Source organism: the organism of the source record quoted next, unplaced genomic scaffold (assembly GCF_019419815.1).
Source record: "Pyrus x bretschneideri cultivar Hongxiangsu unplaced genomic scaffold, Pyrus_bretschneideri_v1 Contig46, whole genome shotgun sequence".
NCBI classification, from domain to species: Eukaryota; Viridiplantae; Streptophyta; class Magnoliopsida; order Rosales; family Rosaceae; genus Pyrus; species Pyrus x bretschneideri.
In genome coordinates, this window is record NW_025999783.1 from 843,928 (window position 1) to 866,655 (window position 22,728).

Consider the following 22,728-nt stretch of genomic DNA (forward strand, 5'->3'; position numbering starts at 1 on the left):
GTAATATTAATATACATTCATAATGATGAAATTTTTAATCAACGGACCTTTTTTACACTTTTGTACCTTTTATTATTTGATCCAAAAATAAATTTCAACCAGTTTTAATACAAGCAAATAAAAAGACAGGTTTCACCTCTTTAAGCAAAGATCTATCCCAAATACGAGACAATTGAATAAAAAGACAGATTTCACCTCTCTAAGAAAACGACCTAAACCAAATACAAGTATTTTGGCAAGAAAAATCAATACTAATGATAGCATCTGCAAGAAATTTAGCTTTCCTAAAAACATGCTCCATCAAATAGTTGAGAATGATCTCGCAAGCAATTTGATACCCTCAATAATAACCCTAATTCTCCATGGACATTTCTTGGTAACCGAATCAATAATGATCTTAGAATCCCCTTCCACCCAAACATGTTGAACTCCTTTGTAGTTAACAATACTTATTAATATGTAACTTACCCCGGTTGTTAGAGCCATCCTCTTCAATCCAATGCCGCCCAAGTCCAAACCTTCCGTCCTCCTAGTGTAAGTTAACCTAGAAATATCTCTATTAAAAAACAATTATTTAGTTCTAATATAACCAAATTTAATTGAAACACCCCCACTTTTTCCTTTGCCTTTTGTTTTTTTTTTTTTTTTTTTTCCAGTTCTACAACTACTGCCTTGCCTTACATACATACCATGTGTGAGAGTGCCAATGACACTAGAGCCAAAAATTACTTGCATACATTTGTGACGCAATGAAGAAACACACTACACTCGACCCTTCGTGTACATGTTCACTTACCAAAAAGTTTGACCTGTTTGCTTGTTAACTTTGATGTTCGAATATGATAACCGATCGAACATGTATAATGAAGAAAATGTGAAACATTTCGGATGTCTAATCGATCGTTGTACAAAACAGTAGCAAATTTAAACAAAGTTCAACACTATTCCCTTTTCTTGTTCCTTCTTTTCCTTTCTAGAACCAACAATATATACAGAGCTAACAATACGACCACATAAAAGTCCTACGAATAAAACAACGATAAATTTAACAGAAACGTATAAAGAAGTGCCTCCACTACTTGGACTCATCCATGGCATCCTTACGATTACAAGATTCAGATCTTAAATCCGTGTTGTCTTGCCTCGGCTCCTCAGACTCTGACGTCTTTGCAACCGAATCCTCAAGTGCCTCAAGAAAAGACAATCCAGTGAACCTGTCTGCAAGAAAGAAGTAATAAAAACCATAAGTAACAAATCCATGAATTATCATCGTACAGATTTGATGGCATACAATCTGTAAGCGGAAGCAAAAGACTGAAAACAACATTAGCATCAGACAAAATCATTCAGCAAGCATGAGTACAACAACAAGCTACAAGATATGGAGTCCTTACATTTACTTGGGTCAATACCAAACGGAGTCAAATCTATATGTCCTGTTCGAAGTACCTATAATAAACATTAAGGGAAAGATGAACGTTTAGGATGTACGGATGATAAAAGAAAGAAACAGCTTCACCCTCATTAAAGAAACGGACAATCAAAATTCCACAAGATGAGTTTTCAAATTCTTACATAAGCAAATGAATCCATTTGTTGGCGAAAAGGTGGACTGTGCAGCAACTCCAATATATCCTCAGGCGACCACTGACCCTGCAACCTCAAGCGAATTAAACAATGGAGCAAAGCTAGTGTATAAGAGATCAACAATACAGAAAAGTAGTGCACCAGAATATTGCATACCTCAGGAAAGTAAGAACCTAAGCCCTGTTCCAGTGGCAATGTCTCAATCAATGGCATAATCAACTCTGGTTTCAATATATCCTCCAAACTCACGCCTAGCCCGACAAAAGGACAAGTCACACGATTAAGCCATAACATATTTCAAGGAGAAAAAAATTAAAAAAAAGCAACCATAGAAGTAGTATTGTAAATACTGTAGTAAAATGGGCCGGCATGCATATTGTTAGAAATCTTTAATAATCATTGACAGGTACCATTAGAGAAGTTAATGCGAAAAATTAACAGTTAAAAACCACTTTAGGTCCTCTGCGAACGGTCCAAATTCATACTCACCTTACACCCTGAACCTTCTGTGATCAATTCTGTTATGTTCTGCCAAATCAATTAATCGATTTATGCCTCCCTACCAAACTTGCACTTCACAAAAGATTAACTGAACCAAGGGTCAATGTGCAATCTGGACAGAGTAACGTAAATTTTTGCCGCAAGTAACTTGACTATACTGCCATGACAGTTGAGGGAAAGGCCACTAAAAGGAAGAACGAAAAAAGAAAAGGATATAAGGCAATAAGAAAATTGAACTTCCTAGGAAACTATTCTTTTAGACATCCAGTGCCCACCCGCGTCATCCTTTTTGAATTGTAAAACTGTTAATTATCGAGTGAATTAAAGATATAAATTACTTCAGATGCTAAAAGCAAACCAGGCCAACAATATGAACCCAGTTGCAATATTTCTACCTAGTACACAGGGATTCATAACATTTGACCGTGTCATGCTGAAGTAATTTCTAACACATGAACGATTTTCACTACAGGAAATAAGCAACATATTCAATGTTCACAATACTGCTTTCATCATTTGAGTAAAAATTTGGAAGAGCATTTTGAATTAAAACTATGCAACGCATTAGATTGTTGAGATAACAAAAACTGTAATAAAATTCCTATTCAGAGGAAAACAGGTCATATTTAATCACAAAACTTTGGATTTAAAGCATTTGTACGAATGTATTTATCTAAAAACAACATTAATGGCAAAAAAATATTTAAAAAAAAAAAAAAATCATATTATCACCTTCATCTGGATCCACAGCCCTATCTGCAGATGGCAGAAGTGTGATGTAAGTAATTCAATTAAAAAGAAAGGGAAAAAACTTACATAAAAATTTGTACTCTAAGGAGAAAACATAGTACCTGCTGGCTCAATATTACTTAAGATTCTTTGAAGATCTGCGAATTTCACTGGCCCAGATGAAGAAGTTACATTGCTACTTACTTCCCCACCCAAGTTTGGTTCCTGCAAGATTCCAGCTTTGGAAGACATAACATAAATCATAAAAGAGTAATGTACTACAAATGCCAAGAACATCAAACTGAAAATAGCAAGTCCAGATATGTCGCGCACTATAAAAACTCATTAAAAGTTGCTAACGTCCCTAATACCCCCCCATCTTAGCTTTCTTACGGGAGAGTCTGATTGTAAGAACATAATTTTAAAATATTACAATGGCTACTATACCAGGAGGGGAAACTTTTGTTTTCTTTCAAGTCACTAGGAGAGACCAAAACAACATCCATAAGAAGTTAGAATTTGAGAAAACATTTCCAGCAAATAAATGAATGGACTTGGTTCTGTCAACCATTTTTCAAACACTGCCTCGTCAGGAAATATAATCTGATCCTGTGGTACTATCATTAAGGAAATTTTAAGAAAAGTAAAGATAAATATAAGGTGGGAGAGTAAACACAAAAAATGGAATAGTGAAACTGTGAAGTGAACAAGGATTACAACAGAATAAGGGAGAATTGAGAAAGTATGGAAGAACAAAAATAGCAACATTAAAAATAACAAGAAGAAGCACAACTACACTAACAAAGAACTTAAAAGAAGACTAGAAATTGTCGCAAAAATGAAAAAGAAACCAGGATACATCTTCCACAACATTTAGACTACGGTCAAGCCACTGAAAATGCACCAATCCCTCATCACCCTGATACAGAAAGAAGAGAAATTTACTAAAAGGCTGTGCCAGAAATGAGTTCAGCTAAATATTAGATAGAACGTCAACTAAAACCATATCCTTGCTATGCGAACAAGTCCTTTACAAGTATCAGGAGCAACCTTTTTCCCCTTAGAAACCATTTTACCAGCACGAAACTCCAGCAAAATCTCTTGTCAATAGAGGTTAGTTTGACAAAGAAAGTCCATCATGCTCAAGAAAACAATAGACGAACTAGAGCATGTGTACGCTCGCACACTAACACAAGTATTATATATGCACAGAATTCTGCACATACTTTCATAATTAAAGGTTTGAACAATCAACATTCAATGCCAACAACGGCATAACAGCAAAGCAGATGCGGAAAAATATATGAAATAAAACAAATGAAGCATAAACATGTAATTTAAATATAAAACAAATGTAGCGTAATCATGTAATTTAAATTATCTTACTTGCAGAATCATACTATTTAGGGCTTAGCAACCTGTGCATACTCTTGTGGATTTGTATATTTGCTCCCTAAACCCACAAAATTCAATGCAAGAAACAAATTTATATAACACCAGCAGAGATCCCCCTTTTCCCCTCATTTTCTTATGTTAATGGCATACAACAAAAGGGAAGAATATAGAAAGTAAGAGATAATGCATGAAAGAGAAACCAGTACCATAATTCTACAAAGAAAATGAATACTAAACTTCTAAGCAGAACATACAAAGAAGAAAAGCCAACTTGTTAAGGGCACCAATATATTAATAGAATAGATCAGAACTCCAAAATCTATGTAGTCAGCTACGAGGTCCATCAAACTGTAAACTTAAATGAAACCTCAGTGGATGTTGGTATTGAAAAGTTTACTAACTCAATACCAAAATATGTGGGTGATAAGTTTACAAACTCTATCACACCTCTCACTTTCACTCTCAATAAAATTGGACAAAATTTGAGAAATGAGGGAAGCTACAAGCTTTGGCAAACAAGGCACTTTGATATTAAAAACATATTGCAAATACACTTCTAGAATTGAATGACAAATCAGATGGGATTAATGCACTAAAGCCTTACGAGAGGCTTCCTTAAATACAACACAACCTACACCTTTACACCATCAATTGACAGCACACAGACAGCAGCATATCTGCTGTCTTTAACACATGGGAACGTGAAAATGAAGAGACCAAATGTATTCCAGGTTGTCTACATTCGGCTAGCACACAGCAGCTGTCTTTCCAGCTGCAAATAACACAAATTCGACTAGCACATGGCAGCACAATGCTGTCTTCCTGCTAGCACATCACATGGCAGCACACTTGCTGTCTTTCATCACCATTCGGCTGAATAATGAAGGAGCAATGATGATTATATTTTGCTGGAAACAATCTGTAAAGAAAGGTTAGCATCACATGGACAGATCACATGACTTTTAATTTGAATTTCCAACATGCCCCCTCAAATTAAAATGCCTTCATGCCTAGCATTTCACGTAACAGCCGGAATGATTCAACTGGTAATGGCTTAGTGAAGATGTCTGCCACTTGTTCCTTCGTGTGACAATAGACAAGCTCAATTGTCTTTTGCTTCACATGGTCCCTTAGAAAATGGAACCTGGTATCAATGTGCTTGCTCCTTCCATGTTGAACAGGATTCTTTGCAAGCTTGATTGCAGACATGTTATCCACATGAATCACAGTCGATTCCACTTGTGGATGACACATTGACTTCAATAGATTTCTTAACCAAATTGCTTCACATACTGTTGAGGCTATAGCAACATACTCGGCTTCACATGATGACAAAGCAACAATTGATTGCTTCTTTGAAGTCCATGAGAAAGCTGTTGATCCTAGAAAAAACACATAGCCAGTTGTGCTTTTCCTTTCATATTGGTCACCTCCCCAATCACTATCTGAATAACCAAATAATTTTGCATTTTCACCAAAATTATAAAACAGACCATAAGTTAGAGTACCTTTTATGTACCTCAAAATTCTCTTAGCAGCCAGCCAATGAGACTCCCTTGGTGTTTTCATGTATCGACTCACGAGTCCAACACCATAAACTATATCAGGTCTTGTGATTGTAAGGTACCTTAGACTTCCAACCAAGCTTTTGTACACGGTTGAGTTTACAAACTCACCTTCTCCTTCCTTGGACAGCTTCAATCCAGTTGCAACTGGAGTGTTGACAATATTGCACTTATCCATATTGAATTTCTCCAATATATCTCTCATGTACTTTTGTTGAGAGATGTAGATACTGTCACTTTCTTGCTTCACCTCTATGCCAAGAAAGTATGACATTAATCCATTGTCAGTCATCTCGAATTCACTGAACATGGATTGCTTGAACTCACAGAACATTGCTTCATTATTTCCTGTAAACAACAAGTCATCTACATAGAGACAAATAATTAAGAACTCCCCTTTTGCACCATTCTTCATGTAAACTGAATGCTCGTATGGACATTTCTGAAATCCATTTTGGTGAAGGTAGTTATCAATCCTTGAGTTCCAAGCTCGTGGTGCTTGCTTGAGGCCATACAAAGCCTTCTTCAAACGATACACCTTTTCTTCTTCTCCTTGTACTTGGAAGCATTCCGGTTGTTCCACGTACACTTCTTCCTCAAGAACTCCATTAAGGAAGGCTGACTTGACATCTAGTTGATAAATTTTCCATTTATGATGAGCGGCAAGAGAGATTAGCAATCTTACCGTGTCAAGTCTTGCAACTGGAGCATAGACTTCATCATAGTCCACTCCATACTTCTGTTTGTAGCCCTTTGCTACAAGCCTTGATTTGTACCGATCTACACTCCCATCTGCAGTGCGTTTGATCTTGTACACCCACTTGACACCAATAGCCTTCTGATTTGGTGGAAGCTTTGTCAACTTCCAAGTGTCATTCTTCTCGATAGCATGGATTTCTTCCTCCATGGCTATTCTCCAACGATCTTCTTCCACAGCTTCATTGAATGAGAGAGGCTCGTGGTCTGCATACAAGCAGAAAAGGTTGGTTTCTTCTTCTTCTTCTTCTTGTCCATATATCTCGGTGAGACTTCTTAAACTTACTGGAGTTGAAGAGCTACTTTCTTCACTAGATGTCGGACCACTCCTTGCAGTTATGTGCAATGGAGTTGTTGTGGTTGTTTGAGCAGGTTGTTGCTCAACAGGTGGTACAACTTCTGGTTCTTCAAAATCAGTGGAAACGATCTTCTCTTTACTGACTTCTTTGTTGTTCCATTTCCATGCCTCTTCCTCACTGAAGATGACATCTCTACTAACCACTAATTTGCCAGTTAGTGGGTTGTAGAGCTTGTATGCCTTGGACTCTTCACTATATCCCACAAACACACACTTTTCACCTCGATCATCGAGCTTTCTCCTCTTGGCTTCTGGAACCTGAGCATATGCAACACACCCAAAAACTCTTAGGTGTGCAACATTCGGCTTGTACCCACTCCAAGCCTCTTGTGGTGTCATCCTCTTAACACTCTTTGTTGGACATCGATTCAACAAATAAATCGAACAAGCTACAGCTTCTGCCCACAATTCTTTTGGCAAATTCTTCTCCTTAAGCATGGACCTTGTCATGTCAAGGATGGTTCGATTCTTTCTTTCGGCTATCCCATTTTGCTGTGGTGTATAGGCAGCAGTCAGTTGATGCCTAATTCCTTGCTCCTTGCAGTATGCTTGGAAAGCATTGGAGGTGTACTCTCCACCTCTATCTGATCTCACAGCCACAAGCTTGTGGTTGCTTTTCAGCCTCTGTGAGTGCCTTGAACTCCTTGAAGATTTTTAGGGCAGCCGACTTCTCCTTGAGAAAATAAACCCAAGTCTTCCTACTAAAATCATCAATGAAAGTAATAAAATACCTATTACCTCCATAAGACATGGGATCCAATGGACCACATATATCTGTGTGCACCAACTGCAGTGGTGCCCTTGCTCTCTATGTATCACCAACAGGGAATGATAGCCGTGCTTGCTTGCCAAGCACACAACCTTCACATACTTGGCGTGTGGCTTCAATCTGGGGTAGACCACGAACCATTCCTTCATTTGACAACAACTTTAGGCCATTGAAATGAAGATGGCCATACCGAAGATGCCATTTCCATGACCCATCTTCCATTACACCGATGTTGCAACTCCCAATCTTTGTGTTCAACTTCAACGGGAACATTCGGTTTTTTGACATTTGAACACGTGCAATAAGCTTTCTTCTTGCATTCCTGAGAGTGAGAAACATATCCTCCATATGTATAACATACCCTTTCTGGAGTAGTTGACCAATGCTCAAAATGTTGCTCTTCATACCTGGTATGTAGTAGGTATCGGAGATGTATTCTTCTTTACCATCCTTCTGGATGATTTTTGATCTTTCATTTGCCTTCAACTGGCAACTTTGAGGAGTCACCAAGACTCACAGATCCATAAGGCCCATCTTTGAGTTCGGCAAAAAACTCTTTCTTTCCACATATGTGGTTGCTTGCACCAGAGTCTAAATACTAGACATCTTGTTGGCTACTGATATCATGGTGTGCTAGTAAGACTGTAAGTTCTTCACTAGCATTTCCACTTGATTCTGCCATGTTGACATGCTCACCATTTTTATATGAACATTCATTTGCATAATGTCCATACTGCTTACAACTGTGACACTGGATATGCGCCTTTCCTCGAGTAGATCTCCACTCCTGAGACTGACCTAGATTTTGTGCATAGCCTCGACCTTTTCCTCGGGCTTGTCCTCGGCTACGGTTGGATGAACTCCCACGACGTGAGTTCCACTGCCCACGACCTTTATTTGGTGTGTCAATATTCAACTTTGACTCCAAAGCTTGCTCTAGCGTTGTGGGGCTTGCATTCTTCTGAATGCGTTGCTCGTGAACTATGAGGGATCCTAGTAGCTCCTCTACGCTCATCGCCTCCAAATCCTTGGATTCCTCAATGGCAGTCACCACATGCTCAAACTTAGATGTGAGTGACCGGAGTATCTTCTCCACAACTCGTACTTCATCGAGTCTCTTGCCATTTCTCCTCATCTGATTTACTATCACAATGAGCCTTGAGTGATAGTCGGAGATGCTCTCTCCTTCATTCATGTGAGCAGTTTCAAAATCTGCTCGAAGTGACTGTAATCTCACTTTCTTGACCCGATCTACTCCTTTGTAGATTGTACTGAGTGTGTCCCATACTTGCTTGCTCGTTGTTGCTTCTGCAACCTTCTCGAACGTTGAATCTTCTAATCCTTGATAAAGAAGATACAACGCCTTCTGGTCCTTCTTTCGTAAATCCTTGAGAGTGTTCCTTTGATCTGCAGTATATGTGGCTTCTTGCTCGGTAGTGGGTACAACATACCCATTACTGACAACTTCCCATAACTCTTGTGATCTAAACAATGCTTTGAATTGGATGCACCATCTTTCATAATTTTCTTTCTTCAATGTGGGAACTTGGAGCTGCACTAAGTTGGATGCCATAACTGCTGCACCTGCCAGAATGGTATTCTGGCCCTGATACCAATTGTTGGTATTGAAAAGTTTACTAACTCAATACCAAAATATGTGGGTGATAAGTTTACAAACTCTATCACACCTCTCACTTTCACTCTCAATAAAATTGGACAAAAATTGAGAAATGAGGGAAGCTACAAGCTTTGGCAAACAAGGCACTTTGATATTAAAAACATATTGCAAATACACTTCTAGAATTGAATGACAAATCAGATGGGATTAATGCACTAAAGCCTTACGAGAGGCTTCCTTAAATACAACACAACCTACACATTTACACCATCAATTGACAGCACACAGACAGCAGCATATCTGCTGTCTTTAACACATGGGAACGTGAAAATGAAGAGACCAAATGTATTCCAGGTTGTCTACATTCGGCTAGCACATAGCAGCTGTCTTTCCAGCTGCAAATAACACAGATTCGACTAGCACATGGCAGCACACTGTTGTCTTCCTGCTAGCACATCACATGGCAGCACACTTGCTGTCTTTCATCACCATTCGGCTGAATAATGAAGGAGCAATGATGATTATATTTTGCTGGAAACAATCTGTAAAGAAAGGTTAGCATCACATGGACAGGTCACATGACTTTTAATTTGAATTTCCAACAGTGGATACATCCCTAACAAAATTGCTCATCCCTATCTGTTTTACCTCATTAGAAAATAGAAACGCAACTCATGCATCTCCTTCCATATCAGCTAGAAAACCGATAAATGATAATAGCTTCAATCCCAACCTGGCCTCACCACTCACAAGTCTTTCACCCATCTTTCTGTAGTCCAAACCATCAGCACCAACATATATGTAACCCCACAAAAAAAAAAAGCTCACACCCCTAATCAAAAGCTCAGGTCGTGAAATCCCCATTTACTGGAATATACTTAACCTAATCTTCCATGTTTACCTTATCTAGTCAATGAATCAGACTTTGTCACTTCTTCACCAACCAGGCAATTTCAATCTCTTTTTCTATTCTACGAAAACGGGTCAAAATTGATTTCCATGTTCTTCTACCCAAACATATTAGCATCAAACTACAATCCCCAATTCATATTCACATATTGAACAAACAAAACACTACCTACACATAAAATATACATACATACATGAATACACATATACATTACCTGTATTTGTGGGACAGCCGCGGTTGAAGACCCACTTGTTCGATCAAGGGCACAAAACTGCAGGGAAAACGAAAAGAAATTCGATTAAATAAGAGAAATCCAATGCCATATGAACAGACCCAAAACCCTAGAAAATAAATACAATAGCAAAACAAACAAACAAACAAACCAACCCTAAAATTAGATAAAAAATGTTGAAGTGTAAGTATAACCTTAAGGACTCTCGGTCCCTAGGGTTAACTATCAAGGCCATCATTATATCTTAAACTTGTAAAACAGCCATCTTCCCTTGATTTAAGGGAATTGACTGATTAGTGACTTAACCTAGTGTTTGGTGTAATTCCTTAATTTAAGGATTAGATTAGGCCTAGGTTCACCCGATCACTAGGGTTCCCTTTGATTTACCCGGTCACTAGGGTTTCCTTTGGTTGCTTGCAGCCAACTCTCCTTCCTCTCTCTTCTCTCTTATATACTTGGTCTCTTGTACATTGATACTCATGAAATACATTACAATTTTAACTGGAAAATCAACATGTTATCAGAGTAGGTTCTTTGATAACCTATCTCTGTGCACTCTTACTGCTGCGATCTTTATTCAAAGTCTGAACCATGACTGAAGAAAGTTCAGTGAACCGTGAAGATGAGACCCAACATAGTCTCTCCTCAAATTTCTCAGATGTTGAGGTTAACACCAATCAACATCTATGTTCAGTTTTATTGAACGAGTTCAATTACCTTGGTTTTGATCTATTTCGCTAGCACTCAGAGGTAAAGGAAAGTTGGGGTTTGTAAATGGAAGTGTGGAAGCTCTATATAGTTCTTCTCCCACATACAATGCATGGCTGTGCAAAGACCAACTTGTCATGTCCTTGCTGCTCAACACCATGGAGAAACATGTTGCTAATATTTGTAGCTACTCCATTTCCTTTCATGATCTCTGGAAAGCCATGAAGGATATGTATGGAAATCAAAACAATTATGCACTTGTTTTCCAACTGAAGAAGGACATTGCTAGTGTTCAATAAGAAGGGAAAGCGTTTGTTCAACATCTTGGGAGCCTCAAAACCATGTGGAATGAGTTGGATGTCTATCTCTTACACACCACATACCCTACCATTCTCCTAAAACGAGCTGAGGAAGACATAATTTACCAGCTACTAGGGAGTTTGAGCTCTGAGTACGAGGATCTAAGGAGTCATATCTTGATGAGTCAAGAACTGCCCACCTTCAACAATGTCTGTGCCACTATTCAACGAGAAGAAGCGAGGAAGAAGGTGATGAATGTTGAATAGAACTCAAGATTGACTAAGACTCGTGCATATGGTTTAAGTTACAAGAACTCAAAGGTCAAAGTGTACAAGGGTAGAAATACACACCTAAAATGCAAACATTGCAATGGTGTTGGGCATGTGGAAGAAAAGTGTTGGGAACTCCATCCTGAACTCAAGCCTAAGTTTAGCATAGATGGAAAAATGATACCAAGATCCTCTCAACAACCCCACTACAAGGCACAAGTTGCTAATGCTCATCCTTCTACCACTTCACTAGGATCCATGGAGTTCACTGCAAATCCATTGTCACTTATTAATGAATTTGCAGCTTATCTACTAAGTCAAGGACACAGAGGAGCCTCACATGGTCAAGGCAATGAAGAGGGCAATCACACAACAATGTTAGGACAGTTTGCTGGCTTCCTTGTTGGAAATGAGAGAGTACCACGGGATGAAGCACCAGGTATAGTCAAAGCTTTGTTCACATCCAAACTTTGAATTGTTACAAACTAGATGTCAGGACAACCAAGTGTGTGTCTTTGGCATGTGTGATGTACGCCTCATAGTTCTACAACCAGGTATAGTCAAAGCTTCGCAGGCCTTATAGTGTGATGATTGGTTCATGTGTATTAGTGTGACAGCCCGTCCCAGAAATATTACAACGTACGTGTGAAAAGACAAAATTGCCCCTAGTTCGATTTCTTTACGTTTATTGGTTGTTTTTTAGTTTGGTTGGCATGTTGTAGGCCACACACACTTTCCCACACACCACAACCTTTCCTCCTGTTTCCTGCACACTGTCCCGAGTCCCCATTCCCTTCCCATTTCCTTTGAAACGTACGGACACACCCACAAACCCATCGAACCTTCACAGATCGTGAAATCCAAGCACATATTCAGACTCGTGAGGCTCGTAGGAGTCCAACTATACCTTTTTCAGGTAAGAACACCTTCGATTTCACGTCGAATCCACGATGCCCGATTTTAGTATTGTTCATGCACACGTAATTTCTCACGTTTTAGGGAATTTCAAGCTTGTAGGAAGCTTGGTGAGGTCCCTAAAAGGCTCGGGGTGGTTCGTTTGAAGGTTTTGGACGTCGAGATCACGAGTTTCGAGGTTGGCCGGAGTTGGGGTGATTTTCCAGGTGAGATTTCGTGGTTTTTAGCACTTGAAAGTGGTATGATTGTGTTCCTCTCGTTGTAAGCTTCATTTTGGTACCAATTTTGTGAAATTTGGTTGAAAAACGAAGAAGATATTGAAGTTTGAAATTTTCCTGATTTTCCAGCGCCGGCAACAGCGCCGGAGGCTCGCTGGAGAAGACGACGGAATATTCCGTCAAGTCTGACGGAATATTCCTGACGCCGTTGACGGAAACCGTTAGGGATAACGGAATATTCCTAACGGTGTCAGTTGATGCCGTCAGCGTGCGACGGTGAAAAATTATTTTAAAAATATGGGGATGTTCCTGAGGTTGAGTAGATCACGTTGGTGTATTCATACACCCTATTTGAGCATTGTATGAGAAGTTATTTCTAAAGTTTGGTTATGTACTTTAAAATTAACGTTTTTATAGTTGTTTCGCATATAGGTGAGACGTATCCCGAGGACGAGCGTGGTCACTCGAGGCAGGGGGTTACGACCCTTCCACTTACCAGTGAGTGGGCTTTTGGTTTTCCGTATATACCTATATACTTATATTTTCCCAGAAATTGATTTGAATTGTCATTTGCCATATGCCATGCATTAGATTATCGTTATTTATGCATCGTTAGTTGCATTATTAGTCGTATATATATATACATATGCATATTGGGTGCTGCGGACGCATAGGTAAGTGCCAGGTAAGTGTTATTCATGTTTACATTCAGTAGCAATTCGAGATGCTTAAAGAGCTCATAACCTGCACCCCCGGTGTTAGTGTTCCCGCCCAGAGTTGGGCACAGTCCTTCACGTGTTGTTCACCTCCCGCACCACACGCTCAGCTTGGATCCAAGTTAGGTGCACAGTCCTGTCGTACAGACCACATTAGGTGGTTCCGACTCGTAGGTGATCCGCGATTATTCGCACAGCCTTCATGTGATCGTAGCACTAGAGCGCTTATATGTATTACACCCAGGCTTGTCGTACATACCACTTTAGGTGGTTCCGACTTGTGGGCAGGTTTAGTTAGTTACTGAGATTTGAGCTCTAGATTCAGCCGTACAGGTCACGTTAGGTGACTCCGACTGCCAGACTATATTGATATTGATATGATTTTCACCTGAGCACTTGCATTTCATTGTGAGATTTGGCATGGCATATCCTGAAGCATGATTGGTATATATATATATATATATATATATATATCTATATATATGTATATATATTCTATTTTCTGGGAAGTATATAGGTTTTACAGCGAGGGGTTATAACTTATTTGTTAAATGGTTTTCGAAAAGCTTTGTTTTTGCCCACTCACGCTTTTGTTTTGCGCCCCTCCAGGTTCTAGTCGGCTAGCGCATTGGGTGGATTCCCTAAGGATTTTCCCGGCATATCTGACAGACCACCACCAGTGTAGGACCACCTTCGGGTGTGCTTTTGTCGTATTGTTTCCTTTTGGACTGCATTAGGCGTTCTTGCTCTGAACTTAGAATTCACACTCGTTGGCACTTGTTTTATTGCTTTGTGTAACGCTCGTTTTTAATTATTCGTACTATTTACATTATTATATTATTAGCTTCCGCACTGTGCACATAGTTACGTGACTTCCACGTGACGGCCAGCATGCCCTGATCTCGATCGGGGTGTGTCAATTAGGATGGGGATACATGATTGCAAAATAAGGACTCTATCATCTTCTAGTAATTGTTTAATAAAAGAAGATATCTATGGAAACCACTTGAAGATCCATCTCAAAAATCTCTAGCTAATGTAACTGTTGATCAAGCTATGTTTGTAAGAACTACTTCAACATGAGATGCATCATGGTGACCATAGATATCTACATGTGATTTGACATTATTTCATTTATATCACATAAATCTTTATTAAGATATGAATAATAGCATAATCGAATTGCAATATTGTTAACGAAGGGTCCTTTTAGACCCATTAAAATAATTATAATTGTTGTTGGACCTAATGACATAGGCTTGAAGAGACCACTAAAGGATGCGAAAGATCAAGACATTGGGCCTACAAGCTAGCCCAAGGAATTGAGCAGACAGAGCATTACTGCCGCACGACCGCTTTGGGCTTAGATTGTTTGTTGACAGTAAGGGATGAACGCAAAACTTAAAGTCCTTTCTGACCACTCAAAACAATTGACAAACCTGACAACTTTATGACATAGAGCTCCAAGGGCAGGTTTGGCCAGATCTCAACACCAAGCCACGTGTTGGCCATCGACGAGAACACAAGTCTATGGAGGGATGTAAATGTTGTTAGCCTCAAGCTCAGCTAAAGTGGGTTTTAACCACTCTTGGATGAAAGTTGTGCTCGGTACCTGACTACCCAAAAAACCAAGCAAATAACCATGTATAAATTTCAATGCCTCTCCACGTGTCAAATGAGCAATGGAGAAGTAGCTTCCATGTGAGACCCCAAAAAATTATTATAAAAAAAAAGAAAAATATTTGGAAAAGCATGTTCAGCCTATTTATTAATAAGGTATTCATGAGAAATAGTTGACATTATTACAAGTTCTAAGCATCTTTATTATTACCTTTTAGAACCAACAGGATCCTCTCCGGATCATTTTGGTAAGGATCCTAGGAATTCGTAAATCGTATTCGTTCATCATACATCGTGGGATCAGTTTTTGTCAGGTATTGTGTGTATTTAATTTTAAATAAAAATATTTAAAATAATTTTTGACCGCACGATATACGATGAACATATATGATTTACAGATCTCTAGGATCCTTACAAAGAGGATCTGGCATCATCTGGATTCCTTTTGGAACTCAGATGAACCTTTAAGAAAGTTTGCATGTTGGACCAATGAATGAGTGCCCAGTGGCAGCAAATGAGTGACTAGCTTAACACTTGACAACAGCTGGAGTGACCAGCAAGGAGGGGTGCTGATTGTGATTTTATTTTTAAACAATTTATCTTTTAGTTTTTATTTTTTTATTTTTATAAAATGTCTTTCACAGAGGTATGTTTTTTGTTTTTTATTTTTAAAAAGGAGGACAACGGGTGGCGAACCATAGTTATCCACATTTTTTGGATTTGGAAGAGGCTAGTTATGAAATGCTACCCGTGGTCACGATCACATAGATTCACAATTTACAAAATATCAAAGCCAGTTTAAAGACTAAATTATGAAAATCCAAGACATTGGATACCAAAAAAAAAAAAAAAAAAATCTCATACTTTGTAAATTGTCAAGTTGATGTTTCGTCTGTTCTTAAGAATACAATCCGTTGTTCAAAAAAAAAAAAAAAAAAAACAAAAACAAAAAAATACAATCCGAAAAATAGAAATCCAACACTGATTTGGTATGATATCAAAATAAAACTTATCATATATGTAATATTCATACAAAATAATCCACTTGGATTCGCGCTATAAAACGATAAGAAAATCATTTAATCATGTTTATAGCCAAATTGGTAACCATAATCTAGGACGATATTTGTACATGGTAAATGTGTTTAAGCAAATTATGTAGGATTATTCTCATTGGTGTGAAAGCATGGAAACTCTAGTTGTGTAGCTATAAAAACCCACCTTTTGACAAGTGAGAACAAATCAAAACGCATTCCCTCTCCAACTCCACTCCCTTAGTAGCGCTATTTGCATCACTTCAATGGCCAACTTCTCTGCTTCCTTCTACTTGTTTGCGCTCCTTTTTGCTTTCACATCAGGTATCAAACCTTTGCAACCCTCGAGTTTCGAGTTGTGTAGGTTTAGGAAAGATTAGTTCTTCGGCAGTAGTTGTTTACTAGGCACCTACCTTCGCCTGAATGAGAAAACAAAACCATTACACGTTGAGAAACCGCCTACATGTCCAACTTTTAAACTTTAATAGACACCATATAATTGTTACATTACTCATGTTTTATCAATTTTGTGCAGTCAGAACAATGATAACAATGGTGAATGCCGATTGTTATCTAGCGACGATTGGCGGTGGTTGTCCGGATAAACACCAGTGTGAGATCACATGTAGTACTTGTAACCGCGGCGTTGGGGAGGTCCGCTCGTTTTGCAAACCTGGTGGCGGCGGAATTCCATACGAACAATGTGTTTGTGTGATGGCAAAAGGTGCTCCTTGTAATCCTCCTCCTCCGCCAAAGTGCCCAGACTGGCCTCGAGCTCTTTCCTCTACCAATGTCACTGCAAATTTGTAAAATTCACTTTCAGTATTTGTAATGCCAAAAAGGAGAGCCAAGGGTTATGCAATTTATACCAAAGTAATGAATAATACAAGGCGCCTTCATTAAATTTCATGCCTGATACGAATATATATATTTTTTCCATCTGTATCAGGATGGGGGTGAGACTTAGCCACACAATGAGTTAACAATAATTTAGTGTCGAACTCGTCATTCATACAAATTGAAGACCTCTCACTTCGAAGTTTTTGAAACATGACCAAATATTAGAACTTAATGTTCCTGCAATACTGTTCAACGGAAAAAAAATAAAAATAAAATGTGAATCTTTCGTCATGAAACAGAAACAACTTCACATATTCCATTTTCCACGCCAACAAATTACACCAGCATTTCAGGAAGAAGACGTTGTGATGCTACCGAGATCTGCAACAAAAGAACATGAATAAAAACCGATATGTTAGGAGTGCTCCTCTTCCTGTTTTACTTCATGTTTTACATAAATGAAGGGTAATTGAAAATTAACTACTTTGCACACGAAACGAATGGAAGATGAATTCAATGCACAAACTGTCGACAAATTATATCACAGCAGCAAATAAGACCTGTCTATGCATATATTATATCAAATTATCAATATCTGTTTTGAAATTCTTGTTTTTTAATTGAGTTTAGACGAAAGACGATTTAAGTCAATCAGCTTAAACGAATGATTTGGAACAGATTGAGATGCAATGTTCTTGACAGGTTCCTAATAAGCATAAGAAAATCCACAACAATTTAATCATCTATCAGGCTCTTAGTGAACACAAAAATCTAGCAAGGATTAGAATTGCTCTTGAGATGCAATATTGCTCAGCACTAAGCATTATAATCACATTACCCGTTCTTCCTCTTTAGTAAGAAACTGTGTCCGTCTTGTCAAGTAAGGCGAGGCTCTCTTTATAAGAATCAACGGTGCAATATTGATATCCATCTCCAGAAATCCCAAGATTTTTAATTTGTTTAGTCACAAGGTCCAGCGATACTAACTCATGCTTTGATTTTACATCACTAGCAAAAATATCTTGAAAGAAAAATTGTTCCCTAGCTCCACAAAGCTCCAATAGTACTTCCATGCTCTTCCTAAAGCATAACGCCCTAGGTAAAAAGCCTTTCGGGACCTTGTGTACCAAGAGAATCAATTTGGCCGACGACTCTTTTTTGCCATACTTGAGCATCGCCCATATGCCAAGAAAAGAATCTGTATACCTGTTATCCGTCGTGAACAGAGCAATAGAATTTCCATCTCCATAAACAAATAATCGTAATCCCAAATCAAAATTATATGTTAAACTCTTAGGGACTGATATCCCACCGAACAACTGACTGCCCACGTCAAATGTCAGTATAAAGTACTCAGCACCATCAAAACCCCAACGGAGTGCAGGCCAATGAAGAGCCCGATTAACAAAAGCCTGGGATGCGGCTCCACGTAGTTGACATTGAGCAAGAGAACCAAGACTGGTCCATGAGCCAGTGGCTAGTGAATATACATCAGCTACGGTTAACTTCTCATCATCATCCAAAAGAGTGATATTCCATTATTGGATGGAATATTCCGTTAAATATACCTGACGCCATTAGTATATTCTGTCAAAGTTGACGGAATATTCTTCGTCTTCTCTGGTGATCCTCGCCTGAGCCGCCGTCTGCGATTGCCGGATTCTGGAAAATTTTTAAATCTTTGGAGTTGACATCCGTTATGGTCGTCATTTGACTCAAAAAATCTCTGTTTCAAAACCGTACATGAGATTTTCATCTCATACGGCTCCTTCTTTATGTGCATAATGATAAGAATACGTGGAATCAAAAAAGATTGAAATATTCTCATTATAAACTAAGCGGGGCTGGTGTTTTTACAAGAAATCTCTAGCCAACCTTCTTGTAAAAGATCTTTACTTAACATCAAGCATGTTGGTATTAGATAAAAAGTTACTCCAACAATTTCTTTGTCTTCAACGCCCTTTAATTTGCACGAATTAGTCACTTCAATAGTCTTCGATGGTTACACGGGTATCCAAAAAACGAACGAGATGGATGTTTGTTGTCCCAACCATTCTTGTTAGTCCCGACCCTGATAAGGAAAAGGGATAATTTATAACAAAGTTTTCGTGTGTTGATTCCTAGGAGTAGTGCTTCTTCCCCTATGCCCTCTATTGGTGGAGACCTAACCCATGAATCTTCTTCATTTCTCAACCAAAATTCATGAAATTTTCACCAAAATTCATGAAATTTTCACCAAAATGAAGCTTAGGATGAGAAGAACACAATCTTACCACTTTGGGGGTCCTAAAACCAACGGAATCTCGCCGGAAAAATTGAGGAAATCGGCCAAACCTTGCAACTATATAAACCCGAGTGTTCTTATGTCAAAACCACTCCAAAATTAATCCAACGTGCTAGAAAAGCAAGAATAAAACCTTTCTAAGTCTTAAAACTACTGAAACCAACGCAATCACAACGGGTGAATAGTACTCCTCATTGGAAACAAGGAAAAACTTAGTTCTAATTGGGTCCAAATAATTAGGACTTAACATATTTGGTCCACAACCAAAGTGCATGTCACACAACACCATTTAACGTCCAAGGGTATAAAAGTCATTTCACGCTATCGAAAATATATTTCGGGACGGGCTATCACAATATTGAACGGCCACAACTGTTGCAAAAATGCCATTATAAATGGCTGTGATATCAGAAACAAAAAACCACACAATTTCAATCGCTTTTCCATTTTGCGCTTTCATAGAGAAACACATAGTAGATTCGCCAAGAATCCAAGTTCGAGTGCAAGAACTTGGATTAGATAGTTGTATCCTGCAAGATAGACGTCTTTGAACTACTTCATTGGTGCAGGGGTGTACTTATGTCTTAGGAGATTGCTACTGCAAGCCTTTATCTTCCAAAATCAAGTTAGTGATTTTTGTTGTGAATTTATATACAATTTTATTTAGTATTCATATTCTAATATATTGAATATATATAGTGAAATTATAATTTGAAATAATCTGTACAATTATTACATATTATATAATTGATATTTGATTGATTCTAACAGAATTTGTATAGAGTTGTTAATTTTTTCTTGAATTTTAATTTTAGCTGATTACCTTTGAACTTTTATTATTGGTCAATTTTCTCCTTGAACTTTAACTTTAGCCAATTACTCTCTTAAAATTTATTACTAACAAAATAAGAGAAAATTGCAGTAATGGTCCCTTTAAGCATTGATCTCTCAACTAAAAATTTGTGATCATTGGTCTCTTAACTTATCAAAATATGCAGTCATGGTCCTATTCATCAACTTCGTCATAATCTCTATCAAAATAAGTCATGGTGGAAGAACCATTGCTACAGTTGTTAAAGTTGAGAAATCATTTCTCCAATTAGATTAAAGTTGAGGGATCATTTCCCTCTTTCAGTTGACAAATTATTGTTCTAATTTCGTTAAAGTTGAGAGACCATTATTATAATTTTCTTACAGAACAAATATACACAAGTAGAGACTCAATCACAAAATAAGCACAACACGAAGAAATAAACCCTTAAAACAAAACAAAATAGAGCGTAAAGCGCGCGCACACAAAAAAAAAAAAAAAAAAAAAAAAAAAAAAACAAACGAACAAACAAAAAAGCAAAACACAAACCTAGCAACTTGCAACCAGCAGAAATACTTTTCAGATATCTTATTTTACCTCTAGAAACTTCCTCTGCTCTGCATGCGGGTGGTTAGGGCCTTGTCCTTATTTATTGCCTACTGGATTCAAGCTTTCTATATTCCACTTTTTTTTTAATATAAATTAAAGTAGTAACATCGTTTGTATGAAAAAAAAATTTCAACTATTGGAATTGATACTTATTAAAGTGGCCACAAGGGTCCATGTGCCTCTAAGTAAAAAAGTGGTTTCTATTGAAAAATATTTTATTTTATTATTATTATTTTTTTTGGAACAAATGATATTATATACACTAAGGGGTGGATGTGGACTTAGCCTCACAATGGGCTAATAATAATATGATTCGAATTTGCCTTTGGTGAGAATCGAACCTAAGACTTTTCACTTACAAGTGAAGAGCAATATCACTAGACTGTAGTACTAAGTGACAATAACTATTTCAGTTTTTATTTGTCTCTTTTATGATTGAAATAAGGGGAATGCAAAAGAGTGCATGGAGTTTGTGCATACAAAATGAAAACTAAATAAAAAACTATTTCTTAAGGAAAATGTACGATATTCATTATACATAATGGAGTGTACAAATAGAAAGATAGCAGTGCATACATGACCATCGATAAAAACTATGTCAGAGCTTTAAACTCAGTCGAAAAGAAAAAAAGCATCCGGCACCAAAAGCTATATAAGTAGTTTTTGGTTTCGGTTTTGACTTTTTGTTGTCATTCAGTCTTCCTTATTAAAGGAGCTCTAAAGCAAAGTAGGACTCCCCAGGGAGAATTTATCAAATATAGCAAAAAATTAACCTTTAATTTCAAAAATGTCAATTTTTTTTTCATATATATTCAAAATCTCACTTAAATAGACATAACTACCCTCAATTTATATGAATAACTAATTGTTAGACTTAAAACTTCTTGTGCTATAATCTCTAACTAAAACTTTCTGCTCTCCTTTTATTCTTCTTTTCTTTTCCAAACGAAGAGCAAAAGCTTTTTCTCAATTTTATTTTAATAAATAATCAAGGAAACCTTTCTTTCTCACATGGTTCACTGAAAACACTTTAGTATGTTATAAAAGTGAACTATCAAAGTAAAGAAATAAAAGTAATTATCTTTTAATTGTCGGAAATGTAAAGAATTATACATACAACCAAAATAAACAATAAAATGATCAAAAGAAAGTATTTATTCGTTACACCCCAATTTCTTGGCCCAAACAATAAAATGATAGAAAGAAAATTGTATTCATAAAACTCCAATTTAAAAGGGTTCTACAAAGTAGGATGAAGTTGAACGGGATTCCTGCAAGTTGATTTTTCTTCTCATGTAATGGGATCCAATATTCTTTGTGCCTGCCATATCTTCTTCGTGTAATTGGTGGTAGGACAATTCTTTCACGCACATCATCAGTTACTATCCAATCGGTTTGATCACCAAGTGGCCATATAGCTTTTGCATAGGCAATGACCAAGAAATTTGTAGTATAATAATGAGAATACATAGGATAACATGAAAGCTGTCGGTGTCTACATGCAACACAAGCATGTGAGTAAGGGAGTTGGTCAAGATCAAATTGTCGGCATGTGCAACCCTTTTCCTCTAAATTCACAACTTCAATACAAGATCCATCATATACATGAAATGAGTAAGTTGCAATGGGCGATACCTACATGTTCACATACATACATATATATATACACATACATATATATATACATACATATATATATACATATATATATATATACACATACACATACATACATATATATATATATATATATTACTCAAACAAAAGAAGAACTAAACAACCAAAAAAAATATTCCGAACCAAATCACCTTGAGTAAAAAAGTTAAGACCTGTTTGTAATGGGTCATCATTATCTTCCGAAGAAAATACTTTCTGCTTTAATGTAACACACAAGGGAATCTTCCAAGACCTCGAAAGGTTTAAAAAAAAAAAATGCCCCACTGCGTTATATATGACTTTCATACTTATCTCATACTCATTTGGG

The 22,728-nt window shown here is 37.5% G+C and overlaps 1 protein-coding gene across 5 annotated transcripts; it reads right to left on the bottom strand.

The window, feature by feature from the left end:
- Positions 1-900: 900 nt before the first annotated feature.
- Positions 901-10,646, bottom strand: LOC103952246 (26S proteasome regulatory subunit RPN13-like). Of its 5 annotated transcripts, none has more exons than XM_048567771.1 (6): positions 9,927-10,646; positions 3,868-4,270; positions 1,744-3,736; positions 1,576-1,653; positions 1,395-1,449; positions 901-1,218 (listed from the first exon to the last, which is right to left on the bottom strand). In XM_048567771.1, the coding sequence occupies exons 3-6, from the start codon at positions 1,879-1,881 to the stop codon at positions 1,076-1,078; spliced, it is 414 nt and encodes a 137-aa protein (XP_048423728.1). In that variant the 5' UTR covers positions 1,882-3,736; positions 3,868-4,270; positions 9,927-10,646; the 3' UTR covers positions 901-1,075. The 5 variants fall into 5 exon arrangements, with proteins under 5 accessions (XP_048423728.1, XP_048423727.1, XP_048423730.1 ...); XM_048567770.1 differs by having other exon boundaries at positions 1,744-2,844; positions 2,940-4,270; XM_048567773.1 differs by having other exon boundaries at positions 1,744-1,838; positions 2,077-4,270; positions 9,927-10,639.
- Positions 10,647-22,728: the final 12,082 nt, after the last annotated feature.